General features: G+C 46.7%; 1 protein-coding gene across 6 annotated transcripts in view; it reads right to left on the bottom strand.

The window, feature by feature from the left end:
- Positions 1 to 653: 653 nt before the first annotated feature.
- The window catches only part of LOC129696152 (epithelial splicing regulatory protein 1-like), a 111,367-nt gene continuing 84,135 nt past the window's right edge, over positions 654 to 27,885 (bottom strand). For 3 of the 6 annotated variants that reach the window (XM_055633680.1, XM_055633677.1, XM_055633678.1), the window contains 2 exons: positions 21,964 to 22,114; positions 654 to 5,179 (listed from right to left, as the gene is read on the bottom strand). In XM_055633680.1, the coding sequence (XP_055489655.1) occupies positions 5,021 to 5,179; positions 21,964 to 22,114 (310 nt within the window). In that variant the 3' untranslated portion in view covers positions 654 to 5,020. Of the gene's footprint in view, positions 5,180 to 7,437; positions 7,559 to 21,963; positions 22,115 to 27,885 lie in introns of all 6 variants that reach the window. The other 3 variants (XM_055633679.1, XM_055633682.1, XM_055633683.1) reach the window with 3 other exon arrangements.

Genomic DNA, 27,885 nt, shown 5'->3' with positions numbered 1-27,885 from the left:
GGATAGGCTGGATTTGGTTTTTGGGATTGATTTATTGAAAGATATAGAATGGAAACGGGCTCTTCGGCTCACCGAGTCCACAAGACCATAAGACAGAAGAGCGGAATGAGACCATTCGGTCCATCGAGTCCATTCCGTCATTCAATCATGGTTAATCTATCGTAGACAAAAAATGCTGGAGAAACTCAGCGGGTGAGGCAGCATCTATGGAGAGAAGGAATAGGCGACGTTTCGGGTCGAGACCCTTCTTCAGACATCTATCTTTCCCTCTCAACCCCATTCTCCTGCCTCTCCGCAAAAACCTCGACACCCGTATTAATCAAGTTTGTCAATCTCTGCCTTAGAAATATCCACTGACTTGACCTCCACAGCCTTCACTGGGAATGAATTCCACAGATTGACCACCCTCTGACGAAAGAAATTCCTCCTCATCTCCTTTCTAAAGGTGCATCCTTTTATTCTGAGGCCATGGCCTCTCCCACTAGTGGAAACATCCTCACTACATCCATTCTATCCAGTCATTATTCAGTAAGTTTCAATGAGGTAACCCCCGCTCCCCCATCATTCTAAACTCCAGCGAGCACAGGCCCAGCGCCGCCAAACGCTCATCGTATGTTAACCCAATCCAAGACCAAAAAAAAAATCGCTCAAAATCCTTATCATCATTTTATTTAGCATTGAACAATACAATATAGAAATGTTATAACAAATATAGAATTGAGAATACTGTATTACCTTTTTAAAAAATCATTCCATTGACATTTCTTGCATTTAAACATTTGGATAACAGCTTCACATGACCTAACTCTGAAGTACATGCAGGTATTGTCCTCCTGAACATATTACGCTGCATAAAAAGCTTTATTCCACATTAGTGCTCACAGTTGCTGATTTATAAAGCATTTCTGGTAATGTGTGGCGAATGGCCTGTTTCTGTGCTTTACTGATCTATGTTCTATTGTACCATTGCAGAATACAATTGCACAGTGGTGCAGCGGTAGAGTTGCCAGAGACCCGGGTTCGATCCTGGCTAAGGGTGCTGTCTGAACGGTGTTTGCACGTTCTCCCCGTGACCTGTGTGGGTTTTCCCCAAGATCTTTGGTTTCCACCCATAGTCTAAAGACATACAGGTTTGTAGGTTATTTGGCTTGGTATAAATATAAAAATTGTCCCAGGTGTGTGTGTGTGTGTGTGTGTGTGTGTGTGTGTGTGTGTGTGTGTGTGTGTGTGTGTGTGTGTGTGTGTGTGTGTGTGTGTGTGTGTGTGTGTGTGTGTGTGTGTGTGTGTGTGTGTGTGCGTGCGTGCGTGCGTGCGTGTGTGTGTGTGTGTGTGTAGGATAGCGTTAATTACGGGGGGGATGGCTGGTCGGATCGGACTCGGTGGGTCGAAGGGCCTGTCTCCGCTCTGTACCTCAAAAATAAACTAAACAAACAGGTAATATTTAACTAACCAATATCCTTTAATGGAATTGAGAAACAAAAAACTAGAAATCTATGATCTAAACATGCATAAATTTGTGTCATTTGAATTGCAGAACAATTAAACTAATGATGTGTCTAACATTTTCCACCTTGCATCCTCGTTATAAACAGACCTGAAGATGAAGCTCAGTTCTGAGAGTCGAAAGAATAATATACAAAATATTGCTCTCAATGGTCCTAGTATATAAAAGGCATATTAGAACCATATCATTGCTACTTGATACAAATTATTTTCGAAGGCACATAATTGGAATAAAACTGACAGTGTGTATGACAGTGTGTAAACAATTCACATGTATACAATCATTTCAATATGATTTTTATTTTATGCCAAAAGCTGCATTTGCAATAAGTGGTGATAGTCTTATATTAAAATCTTTTAAATAGCAGAATAAATAAACTTCCAATTTGGGGAAACTGAAGGAAAGAAAGACATGGAATAGTTCCCTGTCAAATGGCAGGTATGTGCCTCGTGAAGAGATTGGATTCTATCAAGGAGAAGAGACTGCTTTATACAGATCATCCACTACAATAATGTTAATCATGAAAGGATATGGAACATGCAATTGATTAAATCCATCAGTTTGTGTGCATGTAGAGTTACTGCCTCACAGCGCCAGAGACCCGGGTTCAATCCTGACTACAGGTTTGTAGGTAAATTGGCTTGGTATAAATGTAAATTGTCTCCAGTGTGTTGATGGTGATAGTGTGCAGGGATCGCTGGTCGGTGCGGACTCGGTGGGCCGAAGGGTCTGTTTCCGAGCTGTATCTCTAAACTCAATTAGACTAAACTAAACGTGAAACAGTAATGATTTTTATACATATGACCCTTCTTATAATGCATCAGTTAAGTTGTGTCACGTTCAGGCACAGGATGGCATATAATGGCACAGAAGAGACTTCAGTTACTTGGAGACCTTGTGCATATATTTATCAGAGGAATATCTGGCAGAAATGAATGCTATTCAGATGTGTTACTGAAACAATAACAACTAGCAGAGAATTAAGAAGACATTCGGGCAGGTACGTGGAGAGGAAATGTTTAGAGGGATATGGGCCAAACATCGGCAGCTGGGATGAGTGTAGATGGGGCATCTTGGTCAGTGCGGGCAAGTTGGGCCGAAGGGCCTGTTTTCATTTTATAACAAGAGGAATCGAATATAGGAGCAAAGAGGTCCTTCTGCAGTTGTACAGAACCCTAGTGAGACCACACCTGGAGTATTGTGTGCAGTTTTAGTCCCCTAATTTGAGGAAGGACATTCTTGCTATTGAGGGAGTACAGTGTAGGTTTACAAGGTTAATTCCCGGAATGGCGGGACTGTCATATGCTGAGAGAATGGAGCAGCTGGGCTTGTACACTCTGGAGTTTAGAAGGATGAGAGGAGATCTCAGTGAAACATATAAGATCGTTAAGGGCTTGGACACAATAGAGGCAGGAAACATATTCCCAATGTTGGGGGAGTCCAGAACCAGGGGCCACAGTTTAAGAATAAGGGGTAAGCCATTTAGAACGGAGACGAGATAACACTTTTTCTCACAGAGAGTGGTGAGTCTGTGGAATTCACTGCCTCAGAGGGCGGTGGAGGCAGGTTCTCTGGATGTTTTCAAGAGAGAGCTAGATAGGGCTCTTAAAAATAGCGGAGTCAGGGGATATGGGGAGAAGACAGGAACGGGGTACTGGTTAGGGATGATCAGCCATCATCACATTGAATGGCGGTGCTGGCTCGAAGGGTCAAATGGCCTACTCCTGCACCTATTGTCTATTGTCTATTGTCCATTCTATGTCTAATTGCACAGAAGTACCTCAAGCAAGGAAATTCTTTGCTATAGGTGCACTAGTTATTCTGCACCCGCAGGTTCCAGTGATAAAGGACTCTTAAGATCCCTGTAAAGATGTGTATCACAATATTAAGGATGTGCTGAAATAAAGATTTTTTAAATCCATATACATTTATTACATTGCGAATTTAGAAGGAAGAGGCATTAAACTAATAAATGGCATGAAGGTGGCTTGTCAAAAAAGTGCTGGAGTAACTCAGCAGGTCAGGCAGCATCTCCGGAGAATATAGTTCAGACTCTAAAGAAGGGTCCTGACCAGAAACGTCACCTATCCATATTCTTCTGAGATGCTACCTGGCCCGCTGAGTTACTCCAGCACTTTGTGCCTTTTTTTTGTAAACCAGCATCTGTGGTTCTTTGTGTCTACAAGGGGCAAGTCAAGTTGTATATTGATTAACAGAGATAAATGTTATATATACACATTATTTCTTAATATTAAGGATGATATTGAATTTCCTATACATAAGTGTCAAACTGCATAAAAAGCTTCAACATTGCAAACAACGATAATTTTGATATTTGGTGATAACGTATACATTCATTCAACATCCAGCCCTTCTTCAATTCCCATCTTACATTTGATAACAGATATCACTATTTGTTCCATCAACTTATGACAAATGTTTGTCGGCACCAGGCCAGAACTTGCTGGAGTTTAGAAGAATAAGGGGGTGGGGGTGGGGGGGGGGACACCTCATTGAAACATACAGAATAGTGAAAGGCTTGGATATAGTGGATGTGGAGAGGATGTTTCCACTAGTGGGAGAGTCTAGGACAGGGGTAGGGAACCTACGGCCTTCTAGGCCATTAATGCCCCTTAGGAAACCTGAACGGAAACCTTTGGAGACTTTTCGCCCCACCCAAGGTTTCCGTGCGGTTCCCAGAGGTTGCAGGTGGCTGCCGGAGGTTGCAGGTAGTGGAAGCAGGCAGGGAGACTGACAAAAACCTCCGGGAACCGCACGGAAACCTTGGGTGGGGCACAAAATCTCCAGAGGTTTCCGTTCAGGTTTCCTAAGTGGGACAGGGCATTAGTGCGGCCTTTTGAATGAATCCAAATTTTGTAGAACAAATCTTTTTATTCTTATTAATATGTTTTTGTTCATCTTTTAGTATTTTTATTTTAATCTTAAAATGAACGTATTTTAAAATACCAAAGAGTAAAAGAAGATTCAACAAAATAATCCTCCCCGACTGACGGCCACAATTAAAACATTAGTAAGCCATGAGGGCTATTTTAACAAAATAATGTACATTTTGAAGTATATCTAATTGAAGTTTCTTGGATGCGGCCTTATTAGATTACAGCCAACTTAATGCAGCATTCCACCATGGAAAGGTTCCCCACCCCTGGTCTAGGACTAGAGGTCACAGACTCAGAATTAAAGGACGTCCTTTTAGGGTAGGAGATGAGGAGAAATGTCTTTAGTCAGAGGGTGGTGAATTTGTGGAATCCTTTGTCACAGAAGGCTGTGGAGGCCTAGTCAGTGGATATATTTAAGGCAGAGATAGATAGATTCTTGATTAGTATGGGTGTCAGAGGTTATGGAGAGAGGGCGGGAGAATGGGAGAGATAGATCAGCCATGATTGAATGGCGGAGTAGACTTGATGGGCCGAATGGTCTAATTTTGCTCCTATCACTCGTGATCTTATATGGACATACAATTTGCCTGGTTACCGTACAGACGACACGCACCATATCTCACGACAGGTAAAGGTCCACGTAGCGACTGCCAATGTGCTGCCGATTCTTGTCCAACAGAGCTTGCTTGGCAACCTCCAGCGATGGGAACGTGAGCAGAGCGTTACTGCCGGATGGTCCGTACAAGTTGGATGTCATCAGCACCGACTCGGGAGAAATCTGCGTCAGTAAAATAACAAAAAACAATTCAGCCGGAAAGGGGGCAGAGAAGATGCGGGAGGATGATGCCAGGACTCGAGGGCCAGAGCTATTGGGAGAGGTCGAGTAGGCTGGGTCTCCATTCCTTGGAGCGCAGGAGGATGAGGAGTTATATTATAGAGGTGTACAAAATCATGGGAGGAATAGATCGGGTAGATGCACAGTCTCTTGCCCAGAGTAGGGGAATCGAGGACCAGAGGACATAGTTTTAAGGTGAGGGGGGAAAGATTTAATAGAAACCAGAGAGGCAACTTTTTTGTCACAAAGGGTGGTGGGTGTAAGGAACGAGCTGCTGGAAGAGGTAGTTGAGGCTGGGACTGTTGCAATGTTTAAGAAACATTTAGACAGGTACATGTCTAAGAAGGGTCTGAAGAAGGGTATCGGCCCGAAACGGTGCCTATTTCTTCGCTCCATAGATGCTGCTGCACCCGCTGAGTTTCTCCAGCACTTTTGTCTACCTTCGATTTTCCAGCATCTGCAGTTCCTTCTTAGACAGGTACATGGATAGGATAGATTTAGAGGGATATGGACCAAACGCAAGCAGGTGGGACTATGTAGCTAGGTGTGGGCAAGTTGAGCCGAAGGGCCTGTTTCCACACTGTGTGACTCTGCGAACATTGGATATATCATGAGGGATGTGTGTAGGAAGGAACTGCAGATGCTGGTTTACACCAAAGATAGACACAAAATGCTGGAGTAACTCAGCGGGACAGGCAGCATCTCTGGAGACAAGGCCCTTCATCAAACTCATTTATAATAAATAACCAGAAATATATCCACCAGTCCCAGTCCAACGATGAAATCACAGCACCAAACTTATCTCTTTTGAGTTACATTTCCCATCACCTTAAGATTAATTGCTTGAGAGTGTTGCTGCACCAGTGTCCATATGGGTAAGTATCTGTAATTCATACAAAGTACCGTAACCAGCTTGACTTGTCTCCAGACATGTTCAAGGGAGAGTCAATATTTGTGATGGTGAGCAGAACTTAGATTAAGAGAATTGTGTTTTCAAGAGAGCTGGAAGCAGGGGAAACCTCGAAAGATGCTGCTTTATCCTCATCTTTGGACACCCTGTGCGTAGGGGAGATGGTTGGGCTGAAGATGTCCTGGTTGGGTTGCTCCTGGGCCTGGCCAAGCTGGCCATCCGCGAGTCACGGCGCCAGGCTGTGGAGGGCTCTACCCAATCCGGGGATACGTCCGCGCCCGGGTGCGCGTTAGAAAGGGAATACGCCCGGTCCACGGGCACCCTGAGAGAGTTCCGAGACCGCTGGGCTCCGCAGGGTGTTGAATGTATCCTTGACAAGTAGTGTAAGATAACTGTACAGTAGTTTATTAAGGATATTTGTTTGTTTTGTATTATGGTGGTGGGATCTGATTTGTTTTATTGTAGTGTAATATAATTTTTTTAATAATTGAATTAATTTTTTTTAATAAAATTTAAAAAAAAAAAAAAAATGCTGCTTTAAAACGTTGACAAAAGTTGTCCAGAATCTGTGGTCTCTTTCTTCTTGTTCAAGGGGCGGCATGTTGGAGCAGCGGTAGACCCGGAGACACGGGTTCGATCCTGACCACGGGTGCTGCCTGTACAGAGTTTGGACCCTGTGACCGTGTGGGTTGTCTCCAGGTGTTCCGGTTTCCTCCCACTCTCCAACGATGTACTGGATGGTCGGTTAATTGGCCTTCGGTTAAAAAACAAAACTGTAAATTGCCCCTCGTGTGTAGGATGGTGCGAGTGTACGGGACGATCGCTGGTTAACGCAGTGTCGTTGGGCATGAAGGGCCCGTTTCCACGCTGCATCTCTAACCTCCAAAGTCCAAAGAAGTGCCTGGCATTTTTACACTCACGACTGTCTCATCATGGCCGTGTGGGAAGAAACCGGAGCAACCGGAGAAAACCCACACGGTCGCGGGGAGAACGTACAGATACGGACAGACAGCACCCTTGGTCAGGATCGAACTCTTGGTCTCTGGCGCTGTGAGGCAGCAGCTCTACCGCTGCCCCGCCCCCGGACTCAAAACAGATACTTAGACATGTGTAAAGGAGGTGCAGCAACTTAAGAGCCATTCTAAACCCACGGAAGATGAAGGAGAGAGTTGAAATCTGGTACGCAACTCACAGCACCCTATACCACATCAGTTCTCCCAGCACCGCACACCACTGTTTTTGAAAGCTCACGCTCAAATGACCTGGTTCTGTGGACATCACTCTTCCTTACCTGTCTTTCCTTACAAGGACTCTATCTCACCAGCCATTTAAATACAGGGCCATTCTTTGGAGTGTGTGTACATTGTCCCGGCCTGGTCATGTATAAATTCTTGGCATTCCTCTGCTGGACACTGGTGCAAGGTTGAACGTACATGAAAGACATCTATTAACAAACTCGCATCACCGTTTTTTTGGCTCATCAAAGAAAAAGATTTTATTCCAGGTTTTTCTTGGATTCCTTCCAGAGTTTACTCATGAATTACACATTCGTTTATTTTAAATTCCCACTGGTGTTTTGAGTGTTGGGCGAGATGTTTTGTCAAAGAGGTTGTGGGAATTGGAACTGAGGTTACATTTGACCGAGTTTTCAAGTAATATTGGTCAATCTCACAATGGGGCCCTGGCATCGTGTCAGGGTGGCTCAGGCTGTACCGTTGCAACCAGAGGGCCAGGTGCACTTCAAGGATGTTTAATTCATTAGTTCATAAGCGCATCGGTGAAGGGAGCAGAATTAGGCCATTTGGCCCCTCAATTCTCCAAGTCTATCAGAGGAGGGGGGGGGGGGGTAGAGGAGAGAGGGGGAGAGAGGGGGAGGGAAAGGGGGGGGGGAGAAAGGGAAATAGAGAGGGGGAGAGAGGGAAAGAGGGAGGTAGACAGGGGGCAAGATAGAAGGAGAGAGGGGGAAAGAGAGAGGGGGAAAGAGAGAGGGGAGGGGGAAAGAGAGAGGGGGGGAAAAGAGAGAGGGGGGAAAGAGAGGGGGGGGAAGAGAGGGGGAGGGTAAGAGAGGGGGGGTAGAGGGGAGAGGGGGGGAAGAGGGGGAAGAGGGAGAGGGGGGGAGGGAGGGGGAAGAGGAGGGGAAGAGAGAGTCTACTACTCCAATCATGGCTGATCTATCTCAATCATGGCTGATCTATCATTCTTCTGACATGGCTTCTTCCCCATAACCCCTGGCACCCCAGTCAGTACTAATCAAGAATCTATCCAACCCTATCTTAATAATATCCACTGACATGGCCTCCACAGCATTCTGTGGCAATGAATCCACAGTATAGTTTAGTTTAGTGAATTGCTGAAGAGTAGGTGAATCGATTCAAGATTCAAGTGAATTTATTGTCATGTGTCCCAGATAGGACAATGAAATTCTTACTTTGCTTCAGCACAACAGACTATAGTAGGCATGAATACAGAACAGATCAGTGTGTCCATATACCATTGTATAAATATATACACACGTGAATAAATACACTGATAAAGTGCAAATAAACAGATAATGGGCTATTAATGTTCAGAGTTTTGTTTGAGTTGAGTTTAATAACCTGATGGCTGTGGGGAAGTAGCTATTCCTGAACCTTGCAGTCTTCAGTCTTCAGGCTCATGTACCTTCTACCTGAAGGTAGTGGGGAGATGAGTGTGTGGCCAGGGTGGTGTGGGTCCTTAATCATGCTGGCAGCCTTTTTGAGGCAGCGACTGCGATAGATCCCCTCAATGGAAGGGAGGTCAGAGCTGATGATGGACTGGACAGTGTTTACCACTTTTTGTAGTCTTTTCAGCTTTTCAGCATGCTCTCCACTGTGCACCTGTAGAAGTTAGAGAGAGTCCTCCTTGACATACTGACTCTCCGTAATCTTCTCAGGAAGTAGAGGCACTGATATGTTTTCTTTATAATTGCATCAGTGTTCTCTGACCAGGAGAGATCTTCAGAAATATGCACGTCCACCATTTGAAGCTCTTGACCCGTTGATATAAATCGAGGACCAGAGGACACAGGTACAAGGTGAAGGGGAAAAGATTTAATAGGAATCTGAGGGGTAACTTTTTCACACATCGGGTGGTGGGTGTTTACAAGAACGGAACTCACTATCAAAACATGGATGGGACACACACACACACGCACGCACGCACAAGCACGCGCACGCACACACACACACACACACGCACATGCACGAGCACGCGCACGCGGCTTCGGAGGTTGAATCCAGCACTAAAAACGGCGATTTTAAAATCGGGATCACAAAAACTTGGGGGGATGTCCCCCACCTCTCAAAACATGGGGGGGGGGGGGGTCCCCTCCCCCCCCACGTGTCCCCTCTGCCCCCCCCCCCCCCCCCCCCCCCCCAGGGTTTGCCGCCCCTGGGTGTTTGCAACAAGCTGCCAGAGAGGTAGTTGAGGCTGTGACCATCCCATCGTTTGAGAAACAGTTAGACAGGTACATGAATTAGACAGTTACATTAAGGGTTTGGACACGCTAGAAACATGTTGGGAGGTGACCAGAACCAGGGGCCACAGTTTAAGAATAAGGGGTAAGCCATTGAGAATGGAGATGAGGAAACACTTTTTCACACAGTTGTGAGTCTGTGGAATTCTCTGCCTCAGAGGGCGGTGGAGGCCGATTCTCTGGATACTTTTAAGAGAGAGCTAGATCGGGCTCTTAAACATAGCAGTCAGGGTATATGGGGAGAAGGCAGGAACGGGGTACTGATTGGGGATGATCAGCCATGATCACTTTGAATGGCTGTGCTGGCTCGAGGGGCCGAATGGCCTACCCCTGCACCTACTGTCTATTGGATAGGACTGGTTTGGAGGGATATGAACCAAACGCAGGCAAGTGGGACAAGTGTGGCTGGGAGATATTGGCCGGTGTGGGAAAGTTGGGCCGAAGAGCCTGTTTTCACACTGTATCATTCTATGACTCTAATTAAGTGTTAGTTATCTTGCTCTTGGACAGAAGACTTATATAGGACAAACTAGATGAAGACAGAAAGTGCTGGAGTAATCAGCGGGTCAGGGAGAATCACAGGATAACACGGAGAGCCGATGTTTCCGGTCGGGACCCTTCTTCAGTCTGTTTGCAGGAGAAGGATAGGAGAACTTCTTCAACGTAGGCATACATAGATGAGATTTCGTAGTGGAGCACTGAAGTGCAGACACAAGGAACTGCAGAAGCTGGTTTACAAAAGAAGACACAAAGTGCTGGAGTAATGCAGTGGGTCAGGCAGCATCTCTGGAGAATGCGTAGGAAGGAACTGCAGAAGCTATATTACACCGACGATAGTCAAAATGCTGGAGTAACTCAGCATTACAGGCAGCATCTCTGGAGAATGCGTAGGAAGGAACTGCAGAAGCTATATTACACCGACGATAGTCAAAATGCTGGAGTAACTCAGCAGAACAGGCAGCATCTCTGGAGAACATGGGTAGGTGATGTTCCGGGTTGGGATGTCTGAAGAAGGATCCCAACCAGAAACGCCACCGATCCATGTTCTCACTAAAATGCTGCCTGACCCGCTGCCTTACTCCTGCACTCTGTACCATCTTTAGTATTACATTTTTGGTACGAGCCTTCCATTTTAAGCACTTTATAAAAGGACATGAGAGGGAATTTTTTTGGTCAGTGGGTGGTGAATCTGTGGAACTCATTGCCACAGAAGGCTGTGGAGGTCAAGTCAATGGATATTTTTCGAGGTAGAGATAGATAAGATTCTTGATTGGTGCGGGTGTCAGGGGTGATGGGGAGAAGGCAGGAGAATGTGGTTGAGAGGGAGAGATAGATCAGCCATGATTGAATGGCGGAGTAGACTTGATGGGCCGAACGGCCAAATTCTGCTCTGAGACCCTATGAACGTGACTGAATGCCGCTTGGATTATTGAGCTAATTGATCTGGCTGTAGAAAACAACTGCAGATAGAAACGTGGAAAATAGGTGCAGTAGTAGGCCATTCGGCCCCTCGAGCCAGCACCGCCATTCAATATGATCATGGCTGATCATCCAAAATCAGTACCCCATTCCTGCTGGTTTACGCTGAAGATAGACAGGGGGGCAGGCAGCATCTCCGGAGAGAAGGAATGGGTGATGTTTACGGATCGGCTGGCTAACGAAGATCCTGAATGTTGCCAAGGTGGATGCGACAGCAGCTGAAGCAGCTCGATTTAGGGAGAGAGACATAGAAACATAGACAATAGGTGCAGGAGTCGACCATTTGGCCCTTCGAGCCTGCACCGCCATTCAATATGATCATGGCTGATCACCCAACTCAGTATCCCGTACCTGCCTGCTCTCCATACCCCCTGATCCCTTTAGCCACAAGGGCCACATCTAACTCCCTCTTAAATATAGCCAATGAACTGGCCTCAACTACTCTCTGTGGCAGAGAGTTCCAGAGATTCACCACTCTCTGTGTGAAAAAGGTTTTTCTCATCTCGGTCCTAAAGGATTTCCCCCTTATCCTTAAGCTGTGACCCGTTGTTCTGGACTTCCCCAACATCGGGAACAATCTTCCTGCATCTAGGCTGTCCAACCCCTTAAGAATTTTGTAAGTTTCTATAAGATCCCCCCTCAATCTTCTAAATTCTAGCGAGTATGAAACGGGACAGGACCCCCTATCCGCACATCCAAAGCCATTGCAAGCTCACACACCCTCGATCCCTCATATGAATCATTGGTGTAAGTCAATGATAAATCAGAGGCCACATATTCGTCTGGTAGTGGATTTCCATGAGGACGGGCTGGTTGCCACGGGAGACGATGGCCACATTAAGCTTGACCAAGTGTGTCATAGAGTCATAGAGTGATGCAGCGTGGAAACAGGCCCTTCAGCCCGACTTGCCCACACCGGCCAACATGCCCCAGCTACACTAGTCACATCTGCCTGCGTTTGGTTCCATATCCCTCCAAGCCTGCCCAATCCATGCACCTGTCCAACTGTTTCACAACCGTTGGGATAGTCCCAGCCTCAACAACCTCCTCTGGCAGCTTGTTCCATGCACCCACCACCCTTTGTGTGAAAAAGATACCACTCCGATTCGTATTAAATCTTTTCGCCTTCACCTTAAACCCATGTCCTCTGGTCCTCGACTCCCCTACGCTGGACAAAAGACTCTGTGCATCTACCCGATGTATTCCTCTCCTGCGCTCCAGGGAATAGAGTCCCAGCCTACTCAGCCACTCCCTATAGCTCAGACCCTCTAGTTCTGGCAACATCCTCGCAAACCTTCTCTGTACCCTTTCCAGCTTGACAACGTATTTCCTATAACGTGGTGCCCAGTACTGAACACAATACTCAAAATGTGGTCTCATTAAAGTCTTATACAACTGCAACATTACCTCCCAACCTCTATACTCAATACTCTGACTGATGAAGGCCAATGTGCCAAAACCCTTTTTGATCACCTTATCTACCTGCGACTCCACCTTCAAGAAACCGTGCACCTGCATTCCGAGATCCCTCTGCTCTACAACACTCCCCAGAGGCCTACCATTCACTGTGTTGGTCCTGCCCTTGTTAGACGTCCCAAAATGCAACACCTCACACTTCTCTGTATTAAACTCCATCAACCATTCCTCCGCCCACCTGGCCAATCGATCCAGATCCTGCTGCAATTTGCATCCTGTGTTGTTCATCATAACGTTGTCACCAGGTATCACAGAACTAAACTATAACTCAATGGAATAATCACATATCATTTTATAAACTCATGTAAGGAAAAATATCAAATAGTCGTTACAATTAAAGACAAACGTTTTAAAGCTTCCCATGTGCAAAACTGTTTAATGTGCTTAGATATATATATCATGCTGTGGGGATGCTTTTCTTCAGCAGGGACAGGGAAGCTGGTCAGAGTTGATGGGAAGACAGATGGAGCCAAATACAGGGCAATCTTGGAAGAAAACCTGTTAGAGTCTGCAAAAGACTTGAGACTGGGGTGGAGGTTCACCTTCCAGCAGGCCAACAACCCTAAACATACAGCCAGAGCTACAATGGAATGGTTTAGATCAAAGCATATTCATGTGTTAGAATGGCCCAGTCAAAGTCCAGACCTAAATCCAATTGAGAATCTCTGGCAAGACTTGAAAATTGCTGTTCACAGACGCTCTCCATCCAATCTGACTGAGCTTGAGCTATTTTGCAAAGAAGAATGGGCAAAAATTTCAGATGTGCAAAGCTGGTAGAGACATACCCCAAAAGACTTGCAGCTATAATTGCAGCGAAAGGTGGGTCTACAAAGTATTGACTCAGGGGGGCAGAATACTTTTGCACGCCACACTTTTCAGTTTTTTATTTGTAAAAAAATTTGAAAACCATGTAACATTTTCCTTCCACTTCGCAATTATGCACCACTTTGTGTTGGTCTATCACATAAAATCCCAATAAAATACATTTACGTTTGTGGTTGTAACGTGACAAAATGTGGAAAAGTTCAAGGAGTATGAATACTTTTGCAAGCCACTGTATAGAAGAGGCTGTTTTATAGATCATAAGGTTATGAGGTCATAAGGAATAGGAGTAGAATTACGCCATTCGGCCCATCAAGTCTACTCCGCCATTCAATCATGGCTGATCTACCTCTCCCTCCGAACCCCATTCTCCTGCCTTCGCCCCATAACCCCTGACACCCGTACTAATCAAGAATCTATCTATCTCTGCCTTAAAAATATCCACTGATATGACCTCCACAGCCTTCTGTGGCATTATTGATGAGATTATGACAATAAAAAGATCAAGACGTCATAATATCATGATATCGGAACAGATTTAGGCCATTCGGCCCATCAGGTCTGCTCTATGATCCAATCATGGCTGGATCTATTTGTCCCTCTCAATCCCATTTTCCTGCCTTCTCCCCGTAAACCTTTGACACTCTTACTAATGACGAATCTTTCAATCTCTGCTTTAAAAATGACTTGGCCTCCACAGCCGTCCGTTGTAATGAATTCAACAGATTCACCACCCTTTTACGTCCTTTTATTCTGAGGCTGTGCCCTCTGGTCCTGGACTCTCCCACCACTGGAAGCATCCTCTCCACATTTCCTTTCATGAGCAAATTGGTGAATACAATCCTGTCCTTTCACATAATTAGGCGCGAGGGTGCGGAAAGGTTTTACCAGAGTGTTGCCCGAGGTTGCTCAAGAAACATGTTCCCGAATTTGGGGAAGTCCAAAACCAGGGGCCCACAGTTTAAGAATAAGGGGTAAGCCATTTAGAATGTAGGTGAGGAAAAAATTTTCACCCAGAGAGTTGTGAACCTGTGGAATTCTCTGCCTCAGAAGGCAGTGGAGGCCAATTCACCGGATGCTTTCAATAATAACTTTATAATAATAACTTTATTTATAAAGCGCTTTTAGACAACATCAGTTACCACAAAGTGCTGTACATGGGAAGTCAACAAAAAGTTATTACAAACTACTAAAACCATTAAGACGACAGGACTATAAAAACAGTAAAAATTAAGACATTAAAAGCACTAAAACAGGAACAATGTCTCAGCCAGTGTCGAAAGCCAGTGAATAAAAGTGATTTTTTAGGGAGCATTTAAAGATGGACAGTGAAGGGGCCTGTCTGATCTGCAGCGGCAAGGTGTTCCAGAGTGCCGGGGCAGCAACAGAAAAGGCTCTATCCCCTCTGAGCTTCCGCTTAGACCTTGGTACCTCAAGGAGCAGCTGATCCGCTGACCTGAGGCACCGGGTAGGAGCATATAGGTGGAGCAGCTCAGAGAGGTAAGGCGGGGCGAGGCCATTCAATGATTTAAAAACAAATAAAATAATTTTAAAATGAACTCGAAAGTGCACTGGGAGCCAGTGAAGGCAGGCCAAAATTGGCGTAATGTGCTCCCTCTTTCGAGTTCCGGTTAAAAGGCGAGCGGCAGCATTTTGGACCAACTGGAGACGAACCAACAAAGCTCGTGAGACTCCAGAGTAGAGTGCGTTACAGTATTCCAGCCGAGATGAAATAAAGGCATGGATTACTGTTTCAAAATGCTGCCGCTCGAGAATGGGCTTCACCTTTGCCAGCTTCCTTAGGTGAAAGAAGCTGGACTTAACCACTGCGCTTATTTGTTTATCTAATTTAAAATCACCGTCCATCATAAAACCCAGGTTTAAAACTGTTGGCTTTACGAACACTGCAAGTGGACCCAAGTCAACAGAGGGAGGTTCACGGCAGCCATTAGGGCCAAACAAAATCACTTCTGTCTTTCAAGAGAGAGTTAGATAGAGCTCTTAAAGATAGCGGAGTCAGGGGATATAGGGATAAGGCGGGAATGGGGTACTGATTGTGGATGATCTATTGTTTATTGAATGAAACAAGATTATCTATAAACTCATGTTGGACAAACTAGGAGGATGGTGGGGGGGGGGGGGGGGGGGGGGGCGTTGATAAAAATGCTGGAGAAACTCAGCGGGTGAGGAGCGAAGGAAATAGGTCCATCAGTCTGAAGAGGGTCGATACACGAGACGTCACCTATCCCTTCACACCATAGATGCAGCCTCACCCGCTGAGTTTCTCCAGCATTTTTATCTACCTTCGATTTTTTCTAGCATCTGCAGTTCCTTCTTAAACAGGTTTGTAGGTTAATTGGCTTTGGTAAAGATAGCAAATTGTCCCTAGTGTGTGTAGGATAGTGCTAGTGTACTGAGATCGCTGGTCGGCACGGGCTCGGTGGGCCGAAGGGCCTGTTTCTGCGCTGTATCTCCAAACTAAACAAAAGGCAGGACAGCTACATTTTTGAACAGGCATATTTATGGCTAATCACAAGTTCCAATTTGTCCAGTGACATGGAAAATAACTCTGACAAACAATGGCATTCTGAAGGGAAAAAACAAGGTACTTGAGGTTAAACAAAATATATAAAAGATAGGGCACTGTGCCCTCTGTAATGAATTAACTGGTTACACAGGCATTTGACCTGGTACAACCACTGAGCTGTCAAAGGACAAAATGATTGACTGGTTTCAACAAACAAACAAACAAACAAAATTTACATGAGGTGACTGAGTGAACGATAACCAATGTTATAAACAGGACCCGTTTGTGTTATAGGCTGCGCAGTGGCGCAACGGTACAGTTACATAGAAAGTAGGTGCTGGAGTAGGCCATTCGGCCTTTCGTGCCAGCACTGCCGTTCAATATGATCATGGCTGATCATCCAGAATCAGTACCCCGTTCCTGCTTCCCCCCCCCCCCCCCCCCCCCCCCCAATATCCTTTGATTTTGTTAGCCCTAAGAGCTCTATCTAACTCTCTGTCTTGAGAGTTGCTACCTTGCGGCTCCAGAGGCCCGGGTTCAATCCTGACCACAGGTGCTGCTGTACTTGGAGTTTGTACGTTCTCCTCGTGACCACGCGGTTTTCCCCGGTTGCTCTGGTTTCCTCCCGCACTCCAAAGATGTGCCAGGTTTGTTGGATAATTTGGCTTTGGTTCAAAAAACAAAATCGTCCCTCGCCTGCAGAATAGTGCTAGTGTGCGGGGATCGCTGGTCGGAGCGGGCTCATTGGGCCGAAGAGCCTGGTACAGTGAAAAGTTTGTGTCGCCTGCTATCCAGTCAGCGGAAAGATGATACATGATTATAATCGAGCCATTTGCAGTTTATAGATGCAATAAGGGAATAATACATGGTTCGGTTGCATGATAACAGCTCGGAAGTACGGTTGTCAGGGGTTATGGGGAGAAGGCAGTCACAGTGGTGCAGAGGCAGAGTTGCTGCCTTACAGCGAACACAGCGCCAGAGACCCAGGTTCGAGCCCGATTACGGGCGCGGTCTGCACGGAGTTTGTACGTGACCTGCGTGGGTTTTCTCCGAGATCTTCGGTTTCCTCCCACATTCCAAAGACATACAGGTTTGTAGGTTAATTGGCTTGGTAAATGTAAAAATTGTCCCTAGTGGGTGTGGGATAGTGTTAATGTGCTGGGATCGATGGTCGGTGCGGACCCGGTGGGCCGAAGGGCCTGTTTCCGTGCTGTATCTCTAAACTAAACTGAACTAAAGGCAGGAGAATGGGGTTGAGAGAGATAGATAGATCAGCCATGATTGAATGGCAGAGTAGACTTGAAGGGCTGAATGGTCTATTTCTACTCTGAGAACCTATGAACGTGACTAAATGCCGCTTGGATTATTGAGCCAATTGATCTATCTGTAGAAAACAACTGCAGATGGAAGCACAGAAAATAGGTGCAGGAGTAGGCCATTCGGCCCCTCGAGCTTGCACTTATGGACTATCCAAAAATCTCTTCAATGCCACTGTGGTATCTGCCTGCACCATTATCCTGGCAGAGTGTTCCAGGCACCCACAACCCTCTGTGTAAAAAGTTGGGGGTGACGAGTGGGTGGAAATTCCATTGTTTCCATTTGCACAAGCTTCTTTCATTCATATGTGAGGAAAAAAACCCTACAACATTCCTCATTGTATTTAAAATAAACAATGATTCAAGTGCTAGAGTTTGGTTTATTGTAGCGTGAATAAGTTAATGCTGGTTATAAATCCAGTATTAACTGCTCCACACCAATACAAACATACCTCTGGCATTGGCTAATCCCAATAGAAAAGATGTGTCTTGCATAAGGCATTCATTCTCCTCTGAGCTTCAAAGCTTCATTATGCGAGTGAAAGGTTTGTTAAAATCTTTCGCCACTTTTTTTTCCTGCGTTTTCTTTTTAGTAACAGTTATTTATCTATCTATATATTACTAAAACTTTAATCTTGTTTGTTGCTTTCTTTGTGTGTTTTGTTCAGATTGATGTTATATTTTGCATGTAATTGAAATTTAAAACTTAAATTCACTTAAAACAGCGCCCCCTACTTGCCCGCCGCGCCTGCACAGTCGGGGGAGGGTTGCCCCCAACGGCTAAGTTTCCTTCCATTTTACAAATGCCCCACAGGTCCTCTATTCACTTTATTAACTTTAACTTAATTTCTGCAGTCAACGGCACAACTTTGAACGCCACAGTCGGACCTGCGCAGTGCAGGTCCTGCGTTGGGGGAACGGGACTTCCGTGTGACAGGGACCCAACGGGTCCGCCAACCGTCTAGTGAGAAGCTAACATTCTACCAATGGATTAGACCATAAGATATTGTAGTAGGACTAGACCATTCGGCTCATCGAGTCTGCTCTGCCATTCGATCATGGCCGATCTATTTTTCATTCTCAACCCCATTCTACTGCCTTCTCCTTGTAAGCTTTGATATGCCCTCTGACAACAGAAATTCCTCATCTCCATTCTAAAGGTACATCTACTCTACGTAGGCCTTTCATTATTTGGTAGGTTTCAATGAGGTCTCCTCTCATCCTTCTAAATTCCAGTGAGTACAGACCCAGAGTCATCAGACACTCCTCTTACATTAACCCAATCATCCCTTGGATCATTCTCGTAAATCCTTCTGCAGTTGTACAGAGCCCTAGTGAGACCACACCTGGAGTATTGTGTGCAGCTTTGGTCCCCTAATTTGTGGAAGGGCATTCTTGCTATCGAGGGAGTGCAGCGTAGGTTTACAAGGTTAATTCCCGGGATGGCGGGACTGTCATATGCTGAGAGAATGGAGTGGCTCGGCTTGTACACTCTGGAGTTTAGAAGGATGAGAGGGTATCTCATTGAAACATATAAGATTGTTAAGTGCTTGGACACGTTAGAGGCAGGAAACATGTTCCCGATGTTGGGGGGAGTCCAGAACCAGGGGCCACAGTTTAAGAATAAGGAGTAAGCCATTTAGAACGGAGACGAGGAAACACTTTTTCTCACACAGAGTGGCGAGTCTATGGAATTCTCTGCCTCAGAGGGCGGTGGAGGCCGGTTCTCTGGATGCTTTCAAGAGAGACCTAGATAAGGCTCTTAAAAATAGTGGAGTCAGGGGATATGGGGAGAAGGCAGGAACAGGGTACTGATTGGGGATGATCAGCCATGATCACACTGAATGGCGGTGCTGGCTCGAAGGGCCAAATGGCCTATTCCTGCACCTATTGTCCATTGTCTATTGTCTAAATCGCCTCTGGACCCTCTCCAACGCCAGCACATTCTTCCTCAGATATGGGTGATAATTCGTCAGGCTCTCTCCACAATCTTCAGATAGAAAAATTATCATTCCCTTGGATCGGAAGTTGGTTTTGTTTAGTTTAGAGATACAGCGCGGGAACAGGCCCACCGAGTCCGCACGGACCAGCGATCCCCGCACACTAACACTATCCTACACACACTGGGAACAATTTTACATTTGTTCCAAGCCAATTAACCTACAAACCTGTACGTCTTTGGAGTTTGGGAGAAAAAAAAGGAAGACTGAGGAGAAAACCCACGCAGGTCACAGGGAGAACGTGCAAACTCCGTACAGACAGCGCCCGTAGCCAGGATCAATCCCGGGTCCCTGGCGCTGTAAGGTAGCAACTCTACCACTGTGCCACCATGCCACCCCACTGACCTCAGTTCTTGACTGAAAGGACATTAGTTGGCGGCTTTGTGCTCCCATTGTGAAGCAGAGGCCAAAGATGGTACTGATCATGGAGGCAACAGCAGAATCTTCTCTTGTTCCTCAAATGTGGCTCCAATGAATTTACCTGCTGGTCCCCATGGACTCGCTGGTTATCGATGTAATGTGGCCATTAATCACTTTCAATGTAAAAGGATTTGGTTGGCAGAGATAGGCAATGGCGCAGCGGAAGAGTTGCTGCCTTACAGCGCCAGAGACCCGGGTTAGAGTGATAGAGTGATACAGTGTGGAAACAGGCACTTCGGCCCAACTTGCCCACACTGGCCAACGATGTCCCAGCTACACATCCCACTTGCCTGCGCTTGGTCCATATCCCTCCAAACCTTTCCTATCCATGTACCTGTCCAACTGCTGCTGCTGCCGATGCCGCTGCTGAGTCGGAAGCTGCTGCTGCGGGTCTGCGGACAGCGGCGCCGGGAGCCCGCGGCTCCCTGGAGAGAGACCGCTTTTCGGGGCTCCTGCAACGGAGAATTCTCCCGCCCGTGTTGCGGGGTCGAAGAGCTCCTGGAGCGGGGCCTCACTACACTGCCCCGCGCGGCTGGAATGGCCGCGGGACTTTGCGAGCGCACACCGGGGGCTCCAACACCAAGACCCGGTGTGCGACCTCGCACCACCCGGCGTGGCTTCAATGGCCGCGGGACAATCGCCATCGCCAGCCAGGGGCTTTGACTTTGACTCTGACACCGGGGGGGGGGGGGGGTGCAGTGGAGAGATAAGTTTTTTTTGGGCCTTCCATCACAGCTATGTGATGGATGTTTATGTAAAATTGTAATTATGTTGTGTCTGGGTCTATTTGTGTGTAATGTATGGCTGCAGAAACGGCATTTCGTTTGGACCTCTAGGGGTCCAAATGACAATTAAATTGACTCTTGACTCTCTTGACTCTTGACTTGTTTCTTAAACGATGGGATTGTCCCATCCGCAACTACCTCCTCTGGCAGCTTGTTCCATACACCCACCACCCTTTGTATGAAAAAGTTACCCCTCGGATTCCTATCAAATCTTTTCCCCGCACCTTGAATCTATGTCCTCTGGTCCTCGATTCCCCTACTCTGGGCAAGAGATTCTGTGCATCTACCCAATCTAATCCTCTCATGATTTTATACACCTCTAAATGATCACCCCTCATCCTGCTACGCTCCATGGAATAGAGACCCAGCCTACTCAACCTCTCCCTATAGCTCACACCCTCTAGTCCTGGCAACATTCTCGTAATTTTTTTCTGAACCCTTTCAACCTTGACAACATCTTTCCTATAACATGGTGTCCGAACAGTCAGGGTTGGACCCTGACTACAGGATGTGCCACTGTCCCCAACAGAGTCAATGTCTCTGATAAATGATTTTTAATGGGAGTTGGTGCAAGGTAGGCCAGTCATACACCCACAGACACACATGCCACATTAGGTTTCCGCAGAGACAGCTCCCCCTGTAACTCCCTGGTCAATTCGTCCCTTCCCACCCAAGCCACCCCCACCGCTTCCAAGTGCGGTAGAGGTTCACCTGCACCTCCTCCAACCTCATCTATTGCATCCGCTGTTCTAGGTGTCAGCTGCTCTACATCGGTGAGACCAAGTGCAGGCTTGGCGATCGCTTCGCCCAACACCTCCGCACAGTTCTCAATAACCAACCTGATCTCCCGGTGGCTCAGCACTTCAACTCCCCCTCCCATTCCGAATCCGACCTTTCTGTCCTGGGCCTCCTCCATGGCCAGAGTGAGTCCCACCGCAAATTGGAGGAGCAGCACCTCATTTTTCGCTTGAGCAGTTTGCACCCTAGCGGTATGAACATTGACGTCTCCAATTTCAGGTAGTCCTTGCTTTCTCCCTCCATCCCCTTCCCTTCCCACCTCTCCCACAGCCCACTGTCTCCGCATCTTCCTTTCTTCTTCCTGCCCCCCCCCCCCCACTCCCACATCAGTCTGAAGAAGGTTTTTGTGCCGAAACGTTGCCTATTTCCTTCGCTCCATAGATGCTGCTGCACCCGCTGAGTTTCTCCAGCATTTTTGTGTACCTTCGATTTTCCAGCATCTGCAGTTCCTTCTTAAACACAACCTACAAACCTGTACGTCTTTGGAGGAAACCAGAGCTTCCCGGAGAAAAGCGGGTCACGGGGAGAATGTACAAACTCGGACAGCACCCGTAGTCAGGGTCGAACCCGGGTCTCTGGCGCTGCGAGGCAGCAACTCTACCCCTGCGCCACCGTATCACTCTCTCAGTTACAATGCAGTTTCACTCGAGAGGGTTGTCTGAGCGTTCTAGCGTCTGACTTTTCAGAGAGCTACTAACCTGATATCCCTGGAAGAAATTAAGGATTTCCTTGCCTCCCGTGTTGTGAGCTAGTCCTTGCATCCTGACGATGGTGCCAGAGTGGGTGGGGATAGTGGTGGTGGCAGCAGTTGCTGGTAAATAACCTAGGTTGGTCGGGGAGCCGGGAGGACTAGGAATAAAGAGACAAACATAAAACTAGGAAATATCACTGCACCTTCATGTGTGTGACCTTGAACGACATGTTGGTACGGAAATTAAAAAAAGCACTGGCTCGGTGCCAAACAGGCAAGGCTGCATCTCATAGGGAGGTTTCACGGCAGTCGGGTCACGACCCATGACCCGCGCTGTTGCTACGCTATTACAAGCGGAGTACACCCGATGAACTGCAGGTAGGCATTTACCATTGTTTCCAGCGTAGCGGGCCCGTTAAAACTCGCTGAAATTGTCAATTTTTGCGCTGTAAGTAATTATGGAAATCGGGATAAGTGTGTAAGACATTTAGCCTACTTCACAATTCCAAAAGTGAGGAGAAATGACGGTAGCTGGAAGCGAGAGCTGAAGGGACAACAACAGCCAAAGTGCTTGCCGAACATTGGCCGTTTGCTCACTGCATTTCATCAACTAAGGCATTATTTGTGTTTTTTCTTGATTCCTTTGGCATCTAAAAAGTTTCAGAAGTGATAAATCTGGCTGTAATTTTTTTAAATCGCCCATGGTTCCCAAGTGGGTTTTTACATACAAAATGAAAACGCACCTGAAGAAAAATTTACAACCAGATTTATCATTTCTGAGAATTTTTAGATACCAAAGGAATCAAGAAAAATACAAATAATGCCTTACTGTTGATGAAATGCAGCGAGCAAATGCGATAATTCCCAATATTTTCAATTCTGATATCTGCACAGCCAATGTTTACCAAGCACTTTAGCTGCTGTTGTCCCTTCAGTTTTCGCTTCTCTATACCTTCATTACGCTTCACTTTTGGAATTCTAAATTTGGGTACATGTCTCTCACACTTACCCCGACTTCCACAGTTTTTTTTCAGCGCAAAAATTCAACACTTCGGCGGTTTTTAACAGGTAGGAAAGTACGCTTTTCTAGCATTAATAACATATACCGGAAGTGACGGATGTCTTCCAGATGGATTGAACGGCTCTGTGCGTCAAGCCCTATGATCCAGTGACCTTATGTGCAACCCCCCTATAGACGAGTAAACAAGTCAGACACAAAACCTTATCGGAACCATGATCAAGCCAGCATTGCCTGTATCCAAACCCGGGTCTCTGGCGCTGTAAGGCAGCAATTGAAAGCGTTCCTCACCTTCACCCAGAGAGTTGTGAATTTGTGGAACTCCCTGCCACAGAGGGCAGTGGAGGCCAAGTCACTGGATGGATTTAAGAGACAGTTAGATAGAGCTCTAGGGACTAGTGGAATCAAGGGATATGGGGAGAAGGCAGGCATGGGTTATTGATAGGGGACGATCAGCCATGATCACAATGAATGGCTGTGCTGGCTCGAAGGGCCGAATGGCCTCCTCCTGCACCTATTTTCTATGTTTCTATGTAACCCAACATCTGCAGTTCCTTCCTACACTGACCAACCCAGGGTCGGTGTTTTGCTGCCGATTATGTATTCTACATCACTCTTTAAAATGGCGGTCAGGTTCAAATCTTTCTACTCACCTGGAACTGGATAATGGCCACAAAAACAAAATCACCGCGATATGTTGTTTAAACTGAACTCCTTGTGCCCATTAAGAAGGCCCATGCCACCAGCACAGGGAAGCTCTTTGCCAAATGTAATTTTAAAAATCCTTGCCGGGTTAAGAAGGCGTTGCAAATCCTCCAGCCTTCCTTATAAGTGAGCATCTGCCCACTGCCACCCCCACATCGCTCCACCGTGTCCAAGTGCCCACCAGCACTTCCATAGCATCACATAAGTTGTAGGAGCAGAATTAGGCCATATGGCCCATCTAGTCTACTCCACCATTCAATCATGGCTGATCTATCTCTCCCTCCTAACCCCATTCCTCTGCCTCCCCATAACCCCTGGCACCCATACTAATCAAGAATCGGTCAATCTCCGCCTTGAAAATATCCATTGACTTGGCCTCCACAGCCTTCTGTGGCAATGGATTCCACAGATTCACCACCTTCCGACTAAAGAAATTCTGCCTCATCTCCTTTCTAAAAGTGTGTCCTTTTATTCTGATGCCGTGGCCTCTGGTCCTAGACTCTCCCACTGGTGGAAACATCCTCTCCACGTCCACTCTATCCAGGCCTTCCACTATTCGGCACGTTTCAATGAAGTTCCGCCCCCTCATCCTTCTTAATCAAGTGGACAAAAGTGCTGGAGAAACTCAGCAGGTGAGGCAGCATCTATGGAGCGAAGGAAATAGGCGACGTTTCAGGCCGAAACCCTTCTTCAGACAGTGAAGAAGGGTTTTGGCCCGAAACGTCGCCTATTTCCTTCGCTCCATAGATGCTGCCTCACCCGCTGAGTTTCTCCAGCACTTTTGTCTACCATCGATTTTCCAGCATCTGCAGTTCCTTCTTAAACTTCTTAATCACGTATTGTCATTCTGCTGGCATGCAACAAATGTTTTCCACTGTACCTTGGCACATGCAACTATAAACTAACTTTAAACTTCAAAGGACACTTCTTTAGCTTGAAGAGCTAAGTTAAACTAAACTGAACTGTCTAGGACTAGAGACTGTAGCCTCGTGATAAAAAGACGTTCCTTTAGAAAGGAGATGAGGAGGAATTTCTTGTCAGAGGCTAGTGAACCTGTGGAATTCATTGCCACAGAAGGTTGTGGAGGCCATTTTGACGGTGGAGGTGGATAGAATCTTAATTAGTACGGGCATCAGGGGTTATGGGAGGTAGGCAGGAGAATATTTTTTTTTTTCCCCGTAAATGTTTTTTTATTAGATTTTTAAACAAATGTACAATTTACAAGGGATGGTAGAAAGCTCAAACAATTTAAAAAACACAAACAAAATTATCAAATTATCAAATAAAAATATTAACATATTATCACGGCCTTGTGCAACACTAGGAGAATGGGGTTGGGAAGGAAAGTTTGACACATGATGGGCCGAATGGCATAATTCTGCTCCTACAACTTATAAACAGGAGCGGATGTGGGAGAAGGCAGGAGAATAGGGTTAGGAGGGAGAGATAGATCAGCCATGATTGAATGGCGGAGTAGACTTGTTGGGCCGAATGGCCGATTTCTACCCCAATCACTTATGATCTGCATAAATTTTTCTGCAGGAATCTATCAATCACTAAATTCTCACGATGGGCAAAAGAGTAGCGGGTACTTCTCAGAAACATCTGAAACGTTTTCAAGAGAGAGTTAGATTTAGCTCTTACGGCTAACGGAATCAAGGGATATGGGGGGGAAGCAGGAACGGGGTACTGATTGGGGATGATCAGCCATGATCATATTGAATGGCAGTGCTGGCTCGAAGGGCTGAATGGCCTACTCCTGCACCTATTGTCTATGTTTCTATCTGACCTTGTCAGTCGATAAAAAACAGCAGTCGGTCACTATTGCTTAACAGGTCAGAATGCTTGAGGTTTCAATAAAGTTTAACATGGCTGGTTTACTGTTTGCAGTTTAGTCATTAACTTGTCCTTTTTTGAAAAAAAAGTAAATATTTTTATTTTTATTACTTTCTCATGCATTTTAAGATTGTGACTTGAGATAATGGTGGCCATTAGCGTTTTGGCTGGAGGCAAATTTAAATCAGCCTTAAATAATTAACAGGTTGCTTTCTTCCTAGGACTGCATAATTTGTAGTGCTAATTAATGTTGGCCACTATAAATTATTTTTATAAGATACAAGTCTTTGGCTAGGTTTGAATCACGTTATTGTAAGCCACGACATGTTGGTGCATTAGCGCTGAACTTTAAAGCCCTGTCTCACTGTACGAGTTCATTCAAGTTCTCTCCCGAGTTTAAAAAAAAAATCAAACTCGTGGTAAGCACGTAGAATGAACGCAGCGGGTACGTCGGAGCTCGAGGACGTCTCTTAGCGGCTCGTAACGCTAACGGCAGGTACTCGGGAAAGGCGGTAAGCTCGGGAAGACTCGTGAAGAATTTTCAACACATTGAAAAATGTCCACGAGAGCCCCGATTACTTACGAGCGGTCATTACCGTAAATCTCCGAGTTCGAATCAGGGCAAACCCGGGAGAACTATTGAATGAACTCGTACCGTGGGACAGGGCTTTTAGTTCCTTCTCTTTTAGCGATGCAGTGTAGAAACAGGCACTTACGGCCCACAGTGTCCGCGTCGACCAGCGATCCCCGTAGGCCAGCGCTACCCTACGCACACTAGAGACAATTTACAGTTTTTAACTGAAGCCAATTAACCTACAAACCTGTACGTCTTGGAAGTGTGAGGAGGAAACCGGAGCACCCGGAGAAAACGCACGCAGGTCACGGGGAGAACTTACAAACTCCGTACAGACAGCACCCATAGTCAGAATCGAACCCGGGTCTCTCGCGCTGAAAGGCAGCAACTCTACTTCTGCGCCACTGTGACGCCCTAAATCGCCCCAAATGTGGGTCGGTATAATAGCAATACTTTAATCCAGGTAACGCGGGATTTCAGAAATCCATACACATAGAAACACAGAAAATAGGTGCAGGAGTAGGCCATTCAGCCCTTCGAGCCTGCACAGCCATTCAATATGATCTTGGTTGATCATCCAACTCAGTACCCCGTTCCTGCTTTCTCCTTATTTCCCTTGATTTTACTTCGGAGTCACGTGAGTGACTACGTGAAGAGCCCGCTCAGCACGCATGCGCGACATTGCGTTCAGCAGTGCAACAGCGGCCGCATCGGGAGTCAGGCGCTCCCGCTACAGGGTGAAAGAACGGACCGTCAGGTAAGTACCCTGAGGTCGGGTTTTCTTTCACAGGAGAGCCTTCTGCTTTTCAGGCAGAGAAGAAAGGCTCTTGGACAAACCTGTCCCCCGCTCGACTCCACGGAGGAGCGTTCCATCTGGGGGGGGGGGGGGCAGCAACAAGGCGGTAGGACCGCTTACCCGGCGCTTCGCTATCCCCCAACAACGTGCCGAGCCCAGTCCCACTAGCGCCTGAGCAGCGGGCTGGAAGTAACGCCACCGAAGAAACGTCCGGCCGCTGGCTTGTCTGACTTGTCAGGGACGGGGACCGTCTCTCCACCCGCCCGGGGAGTTCAGGGTCTTTGAGACAACCGCCTGAGCTTTGGTGACCAGCATGGAGCGGCTGAAGATGTCGGGAGCAAGGGGTGCAGCTCCAATGCTGAGACGCTACGCTTCATGGCCGTTAGGGGCCGCGCTCTCGCCAGGGGAGAGTTCAGGCACTCCCTCCACAGTGCCTTGTGCACTGTCCATTGCTTCCTCGGCTTACCCGAGGGTAGCTTTGGTGACCAGGTACTCAGGCTGCGGGGTCAAGAGCCATTGAGGGGCAAAAATCGCATATGGCTGAAGATGTCGGGAGTATGCAAGGGTTCCGCAGTCTTTCTTTAGAATCAGGGCCCAAGGAACATGGCAACCACCAAGGTGCATATAAACAATGCAGGAACAGGAAGAGCTGCTAGGTGTGGTGGACCGCTATGTGGCAGCCCCACATGCAGGAAGTCCATTAGAGCCTAAACTAGCGGCCAGCATTAACCACCTCTCCAACAGGCCCCTACAGGAGCAGGTGGTCAATGAGGCCTTAGAAACGTATACAGCTCCAGAGAACTGTGAGTCCCTTAAAGTGCCGGCTGTAAACAGCCAAAAGTGGGGGCACGTTGGGGCAAATATTCGGAACCAGGAGCTAAACCTGCAGCGGATCCTCAGGCTCCTGACGTCAGCCATCACATTGTTTGCTCGTTCCGTGGACAATACAGAGATGACCACAACCTTCGTAAACAAATCATAAGACCTCCCATAAAATCCT

The sequence above is a fragment of the Leucoraja erinacea genome, chromosome 4 (assembly GCF_028641065.1).
Source record: "Leucoraja erinacea ecotype New England chromosome 4, Leri_hhj_1, whole genome shotgun sequence".
NCBI lineage: Eukaryota > Metazoa > Chordata > Chondrichthyes > Rajiformes > Rajidae > Leucoraja > Leucoraja erinaceus.
The sequence above is the reverse complement of the archived record's forward strand: the minus strand, read 5'-3'. Positions and strand labels throughout refer to the sequence as shown.